The sequence below is a fragment of the Elephantulus edwardii genome, unplaced genomic scaffold (assembly GCF_000299155.1).
Source record: "Elephantulus edwardii isolate Elephantulus edwardi_28Jun2011 unplaced genomic scaffold, EleEdw1.0 scaffold00287, whole genome shotgun sequence".
Taxonomy (NCBI): Eukaryota; Metazoa; Chordata; class Mammalia; order Macroscelidea; family Macroscelididae; genus Elephantulus; species Elephantulus edwardii.
In genome coordinates this window covers 1838242-1846515 of record NW_006400037.1, presented here as the reverse complement: position 1 = coordinate 1846515, position 8274 = coordinate 1838242, and the positions used below count along the sequence as shown (strand labels likewise).

The following is an 8274-nucleotide window of genomic DNA, read 5'->3' as shown; positions in this document are numbered from 1 at the left end:
GGGGCCGAGGGCAGCCTGCCCCGGGCAGAGGGCTGCAACGGCTCGCCCCGGGCCGGGGGCAGCCCGCCCTGGGCAGAGTGCCGCAACGGCTCGCCCCGAGCCAGGTGCTGAGGGCAGCCCATCCCAAGCAGGGCAACACCCCCCAGGAGCTGGCTGGTATACTCTCCCTCCAATTGCCCCTACCCCAGTCTGGTCCCGTCGCCTGACTGAGGTCTCTGGGTCAGGGATAGTGTTTCAAATTCCAGCACTGCCACTCCCCCCCCATAAGTGGTCATACTATATTTTGAAGTAGGTGTCACTGCCCTCCCCCCTTATATGTGATAAAGGGAACCTGAGAATTGTGAACAGATTCCCCCCAGGTCTAACCATCTTTTGGCAGAAGCATTCAACAGAACAAACTATATGGTGTATTTAGGATGTCGGTCCTCTTCTGCATGCTGCCACTGTTAAGGTCATCAGACTCACAGTGACTTTCAGCAATCCATTGCATAGGTAATCGTCCTCTTTGGTCTGTCCAATTCATAGGTAATTGTCCTCTTTGACCTTTCCAATGCATAGGTAATCGTCCTCTTTGGCCTTTCCAATGCATAGGTAATCATCTTCTTTGGCCCATTTCTCCTTGGGAATCCTTGAATTCCTCTTGTTGAGCTTCAGTCTTCACTGAGGGCCAGTCATCAACTGTTTAAGTGTTCAATTATCAATAAGCCGAAGTCTGTGGAAGGCCATAATGGCCCTGCTCTAAGTGGTTCACTACTACTGCAGCTCACCACACTGTCTCTGCCTCTGCCGCCATCTTGGATCTCGATCAAGGATCAGTTGTCTTCTTTGAGTGTTCAGTATATATCATTCCATTGTCTTTTTGCTTGCCTAGTTTCTGCTGAAAATCAGCATTTAATCTTATTTGCTCTCCCTTATAGGTTACTCTTTGTTTCTCCCTCACTACTTTGAGAATTCTCTTCTTATATTTGATTCTGGAAAATATGAATATGATAAACACTGATCTTTTCCTTTTGGGATAGCCTGCTTCTTTGATGACATTGCTGTGGTAGAGTTTTTCACACCTGAGGCAATAGCAGGTTCCTTATCTGATGTCACTGCTCCAGAGGAGGGTAGGGCAGCTACCCTGCCTGGGTTTCTTTCTGATCTTCTGACTCAAGGGAAGATTTGCTTCAGTTCAGGAGAGAAAAGGCCTGTAAATTAGTAGCCTCCTCTCTCAGACCACTGCTGCAGCTAGGCCAGTCCAAGGTGCTCAAAGCTAAAGGCAGTTAATTTATTGGATGTGAGGAGATAACACAGGGGAGCACGTCAAAGGGTGGAGATGCAAGCAGGGTGGACATTTGTGAAATCACATGCAGGGCAGACATTCACAGAGACCTGAATGGAAAACTAGGAAGCCTAGGTTTTCCCTTCAAGAACTGGGTCTGCTGCCTCACTCAGGTTTCAGCTGTCGTGCTCTCTTCTGCTTGAGCTCAAGGGGTCCCACGTGATCAGCCAAACAGTAGTGATCCCCGCAAAGTACCTAGTTAATAGCCATGCATGGCTGCTGACAACGTGGCGGCTCAGAATTACTTTATTTAAGCATGATAAAGAATGTAGCCAATGCTGCTAAATACTTTGTGTAGAAATAATTGAATACAAACCTAAACTGCTGTGTGAATTTTCTCTGAAAGCACAAAGTGTTTACAAAAATTTCCACAATAAAGTAACATATGAACGTCTTCAAAGAAGGAACAAAATTATTTCTAAAAAAGTTAGGAGTGTATGGGTAATGTCAAGGGAACTGAGGATGACAACAAAGCACAGCCTTACAGAGGACTTGGATCTGAGACCTTGAAAGGAATTTTTCTCTTCTTCTTTGCCCATCTGCCTCATCCATCTATTCTCTCACTTTCGGCTTTTTATTTTTTAACTATAACTCCTTTAGCTTTTTAATTTATGTTCTACAGTTTAATATACACACACACAAAAATACCTGAGTGTAGTACTGAATCCCAATTTTAAAATTTTCTGAAAAAGAATATTGCTCTTCCAGTACAAAAAAATCTAATGCATTTGTGTAGTCCAGTATCAAAGAGCACACAGCACAGACTCGCTTACCTGGCCTCTTGATGACTGATGGGAGTGTAGTCCCCAGACTTCAGGGTGGTGTAAGCTCACCAGACAGATCTTCTCAAGGTGTCTATTCCATGATCCTTAACCTTGAGTTTCTTATTTAAAAAAGAATTCTTTTTTAAGATTAGCTTTTATTTATGGCTGATGTGTCTCAGAGAAGATGATGATTACCGTAAATTGTTAATACCCTAATGTACTTCCTAAGTGTAGCAATTTACTGTTGTCTTTGTGGCGAGAGACTTCTTACTGGCCCTAAGTCTGGAGAATGTATGTCCTTAAAACTTGGGATTTTATGTTTCTGAACTGGGTTAAGTTACGTGATTTGACATCAGCCACTCAGTCTGATTTTTATAAATGAATAGTAATCCTAAAACAAACACCAGGTTGTGTCCATAAGAAACCTATTCTTGGACCAGGAGGCAATTATCAGAACAGAGTAGGGAAACACTTTCTGGTTCAACATTAATAAAGAAGTGTGTAAGGGAAGAGATGCATCTTGTCTCCATACTTTTTCAATCTGTCTGCAGAACAGATCATTCAGAAGGCTGGACTTTATAGAGAGAAATGTGACATCAGAATTAGAACAACATTGAACAACCTGCACTATGCAGATGACACAACCTTGCTTGCTGAAACTGAGGAGGGCCTGAAGCATTTGCTGCAAAGGGCCAAGGACAATAGTCTGCAATATGAATTGAAGCTCAACATCAAGAAAATGAAGATTCTCGCCACTAGGCCAATTGGCAGCACCCTGATAGATGAAAAAGTTTGAGATTGTTAAATAATTTCAGCTTGCTAGTTTCCACAATCAATAGTCTTGTCATCAGCAGTCAAAAAATCAAAAGACAAATTGCATTAGGAAAATTTGCTGTCAGGGACTTCTCCAGAGTTCTGAAGAGCAACATTATTAGCCTAGAGACTAAGATGCACCTGATCCTTGGCCACGGTCTTCGTAATTACTTACTATGCATCAAAGGGCTGGACAGTGACCAAAAATGACAGAAGATTTATTGAGTCCTTTTAGTTGTGCCGGAGAAGAGTTTGAACATACCATGGACTGCCAGGAGAACTAACATATCTTGGAGAGGGTGAAACCAAGCTGCTTCCTGGAGGTGAGGATTTTGAGGCTCTGTCTGACGTACTTTGGGCACATATCCAAGAAAGACCGGTCCTTGGAGAAGGATGTCATGCTCGGAATGGTGGAGGGACAGACAGCACAGGAGAGGAAGACCCCAGATGAGATGGATTGACACAATAACTGTGTCAGAGACAGTGAGATTGGCTCAGGGTACACAGCAGGGTCAGAGCTAATGTGCATATGGTCACTATGAGTCATAGTTGCCTCAACAGTACATAACAACAATGAATAATACATCGGAATCTGTTAAGTTGCTGTAGTAGCTTATGTGTTCCACTAATTTTGCCTGCTTTCTTTTCCAGGGAGGAGCATTGTCTTTATATACTGCTCTCACCACACAGCAGAAATTGGCAGGAGTCATTGGGCTGAGTTGCTGGCTTCCACTACGGACTTCGTTTTCACAGGTAGCCTGCCTGGTGCACATCATCTCAGATCCTCAGCAGATGAACACAGAGTGTGGGTGTGCTGCCATCACCTTTGCAGAAGGGTTTGATTAGACTTGAGATTTACCACTTCACTTTGTACGTTATAATGTCTGCATAAAATGCATTAGATAGAATGGAACTTGAATTTCTCTTGTTAATCTGACAGTTTAAGCATATTGACTGTTGGAGCCAGTCTAGGCTTTTTAAAAATTCAGTTGGTTAATTGTGTTTGAAATGAACATTCTCCTAATACGTACAGCACTGCTCTGTCAGTTTCTGTACTGAAGAACCTTGTGGTTGTGATGCTCAACGCTGTGCCATTGGTATCTCAAAGACCATAATGGTTACACACATGGTGAACAGTGTTTGGTGGAGCTCCCAAATTAGGACAGACTTGGAAGCAGGAGTGGCATTCATTTCCTAAACAACATACCTCTGAAAACTCCATGAACTTAGAGAAACACCAGTAGTTATACAACTTTTAAGGTCTTTTGTTCATAGGGTCACTATGAGTTGATCTCGACTCAATGGCAATTAACAGCAACAAATAACATATAAAATTTAGGACTGTTTAATGTTCAATATACTTATATTTGTTAGCAGAATGTTTACTGTAGAATATAATCTCCAGATGTTTAGAGGTGTGAAATAAAATACTTAGGTATGGCTAGGAGATGGAGACATTTTTTTAATTCATTTTAGAATCTAAGGTCAAAAGAGAAAAAAGCTATCTCATCAGTGTGTATTAATTCTGATTTCTTGCTCATAACCACCAAAGAACAAGCCTACTCCTGTGGTGTCTTCTGTCCCTACTCATGGTGATTCTCCTAAATCTTGACGAGAAGAACGAGCCTCCTATTTCTACCTCAGCTATTTTGAACCACTGACCTTTGTAACACATATCAAACTATATTACCCAGGTTCGCTCTTATCTATATAAGTGCTTCTTATTAACTCTTTAAATCAGTCACATAAATGTTATGAAGAACAAAATTCTGTTAATATATACTGTTGTTATATTCAGTCAAGTTGGAACTGACTCATAACTGGATCTTCCAGGAAGTTTTCAGAGGCACAAATCACTCAGGATATTGCCCCATCATTATTTCACAGAGCAGCTAGTGGATTTTAACTAGGTGCCTTTGGTTTGACTGCACAACTCCTTACCCACTGGCCACCAAACTTTCCTAATATGTACTGTTGCTGTATACAGTTGAGTTGGAACTGACTGGTGAATGACCTTCCAGTGGGTTTTCAGAGGTAGTTAATCACGCAGATAGAGATTGCTCATCCTTCTTCTGTGGAACAGCGGGTGGATTTAACTGCCTTCCTTTGGAATTGCAATGCAGCTTCTTGCCACTAGGTCACTAGAGTTTCCTCCTAATATGTACTAATAGTTATTAGTTACCTTTTATATGAAAGACACTTAGAATAGAATATAACAATAAATTAAGATGTAAAGTTGTGTCATTGTTATGTGCCATTGAGCCACCTGCCACCCAGTAGCAATATGTGTAGTAGCTTTGAACCCTGTGCTATCCTGAGCCAGTCTCACTGACTCCTGACACACCTAATTCCATTGTCTCAGTTATTATGTTAGTCTGTCTCTGAGGACTTCCTCTCTCTCCACCTTTCTGATGTCTGATGTCCTTCTCTGAGGACTGGTCCCTCCTTGCTACATGCCCAAAATATGTGAGATGAAGCTTCAAAATCCTTGACTCCAAGGAGAAATTTGGTTTCACCCTCTCCAAGACAGACCTGTTTGTTCTCCTGGTGGTCGATGATATGTTCAGTACTCTTCTCCATCACTGCAACTAAAAGACATCAATAATTCTTCTGTCATCCTTAGTCATTGTCCGGCAATCTGATGTATGGCAAATAATTGAAAAGACCATTGCCTGGATCAGACACACCTTAGTCTTTACACTGACATCATTGATTTTTAGCACTTTGGAGAGGTCCCTGACAGCAGACTTTCCTAATGTAGTTTGTCTTTTGACTTCCTAACTGCCGGTGCCAAAATTTTGTAGCTGAGCAAGGTGAAATTGTTAACAACCTCAATCTTTTCTCCATCATCATGGTACTTCCATTTGGCCAGTAGTGAGAATCTTTGTCTTCTTCCTGTTAAGCTTCAGTCCATATTGAAGACTATAGTTCTTGATCCTCTGCAACAAATGCTTCTGGTCCTCAGTTATGGCAAGCAAGGTTGTATCATATAACACAGATTGTTGATGAATCTTCCTCCAATCCTGATGCCACACTCCTCCTCATAAAGTCCAGCTTCCAAATGATTTGTTCCGCTTATAGATTGAAAAGGTATGGAGACAGAATCCTTGTCTCTAAGCCCAAATTCCATGTACAAGGTTTAGGGAAGGATTTCTGTCTCAGACAGTTCTGAAGAAAATCCTTCGCCCCTTGAGCTTCTGCTCCAGGACTGATTTCTTGTGACTTAGCGCCTCTGCTATTGCATTTGCAGCTCACTGCTGTCACATATAATTTTAAAAAGTTATCCCTTAAGAAAATGTACAATAATCATACCCCCATGGAGCTCTAGTGGCTTAGTGGTAAGCTGAAATTCTAAAGGCATGTGGCTTGAATTCACCATATGATCCATGGAATAAGGATGGGCAGTCTCCTCCTCTACAATTTACTGCCTCTGAAAACCCACTGAGGGGTCAGCTGTGGATTGTTTCTGACTTGATGACACACAACAACAACAATCATAGAGAATAATTGGAATAAAAAGAATTGTGGGGAATAAAGTGGTAGAAGAAATTGTTTTTCGTTGATGAAATATAATGTATAATTAGTTAATATATGTGTTATATATGTCCATCTCTGATCTTTAATACCTACTCTAATTTGTGAATGCTTATTTGAATAAATATACTATTTGATGTTTTATTTCATTTTTTTTTCTTTCAGGGTCCTATCAGTGGTGCTAATAAAGATCTTTCTATTCTCCAGTGCCATGGAGATTGTGATCCTTTAGTTCCCCTAATGTTTGGTTCTCTTACTGTAGAGAGACTAAAAACATTGGTAAATCCAGCCAATGTGACCTTCAAAACCTATGGGGGAATGATGCACAGTTCATGTCAACAGGTAAATATTAAGAAGCTTTGGCTAATAGAGTCATATTTGTGACTTCTTCCACATACTAATTTTAATAGTAAATGTTTAGTTAACAATATCCATTCAAGATAACAGTATAGAAGCTCTGGTGGCCTAGTGGCAAGAAGCTGCACTTCAATCCCAGAAGTGTGTAGTTCAAATCCACCAGCTGCTCCACAGGAGAAGGTTGGGCAGTCTCCTCCCTTGTGATTAACTGTTTTGAAGACCTGCTGAAGGGCCAGCCATGAGTCAGTTCTCACTCAACAGTACACAACAACAACAACAACAATAATAGTTAACAGTATGATTATCATGTTCTAGTTGATTTAAAAAAAAATATTAACATTTTAACTTTTGTGGTTTAAAAGAGCTAATTAATGTGTTCATGTTGAATAATACATTAGTGATCTTTAGAGCAGAGTTTATTCACTCTGATTCAACAAATATTAATCCTTAACTGTATTCGTGCATTACACATATTTCAATGACAGATAGCAAACATTCCTTTTTAAAATAGCTAAAATTGAAAGTTTAATAAGGGAAGAAAGGACCCATTCAGGTACTTTGTAAAAAGAAGGTAGAATGTGATATATATTACCTTAGAAGTTTTACACAATTGTCTGCATGCATACAGAGACTCCTTTTATCATAGGAATCTTAGGGGGCACCAAGAATATGATGGAAGAGTTAGGCCTTACCATGTGCATTTGAGTAGCAAATATATAGATAATGGGCAGTAAAAGAAACATAACAGGCTACTCTTTGTGGCTAGAATATTTATTGAAAAGTTGGTACTATAGAACAGTGAGCATAGGGAGTGGAGATTTGGCCATCGAGAGCAATGATAATGTTTCAAGGGTGAACTTACTTTCTTAGAAGTAGGAAGCTTTTGCAATTTTAAGACTGAAGAGAAATGTAACCAGACAAGCAAGACCGAATTGTTTGAATATGGGATCTGTCTGAGGAAGAAAAAGGATGATAACAGAGAGGACTTAGACTTGTAAGGCCTCATTCATGGACTCAGTAACAAGGAATGGTTTCAGGGTGTTGTAAAGGAAATAATAGTGTGTTTTGTGAACATAAGTGGGGTTAATGTATATCTTTGTTAACAAAATAAAATTAAAAAAACTTGCCTGAATGTTGACCCTAGAAATGGCCACTTAGAATGATCAGTATTTTTAAATGGTGAAGACTTTTTGTGGGATCATATGGATGCTTACACATTTTAGAAACCATTTTTGTGAAAGAGTACAAATTATTTTTAAAAATAGAATTGGAGACTCTTCAACACTGACCTCCTCTTCCCCTCCCAAAATTAGTAAATTTTTCTGTACTGCAATACCAGAGGTGGTGGTTGTTATGTGCCGTCAAGTCGCTTGCCACTCATGGCGACCCTATGTACAACAGCCCTAAACTCTGCTCTGTCCTGTGCCAATCACACTGTCTCCAACACACCTATCCTGATTACCCCAGTCACTGAATCAATCC

General features: G+C 40.4%; 1 protein-coding gene across 5 annotated transcripts in view; it reads left to right on the top strand.

Annotated features, from left to right (window-relative positions):
• LYPLA1 (lysophospholipase I) overlaps nt 1-8274 on the top strand; it is a 61821-nt gene that overhangs the window by 47632 nt on the left and 5915 nt on the right. For 3 of the 5 annotated variants that reach the window (XM_006900528.1, XM_006900530.1, XM_006900532.1), the window contains 2 exons: nt 3553-3654; nt 6601-6777. In XM_006900528.1, the coding sequence (XP_006900590.1) occupies nt 3553-3654; nt 6601-6777 (279 nt within the window). The remainder of the gene's footprint in view (nt 1-3552; nt 3655-6600; nt 6778-8274) is intronic. The other 2 variants (XM_006900529.1, XM_006900531.1) reach the window with 2 other exon arrangements.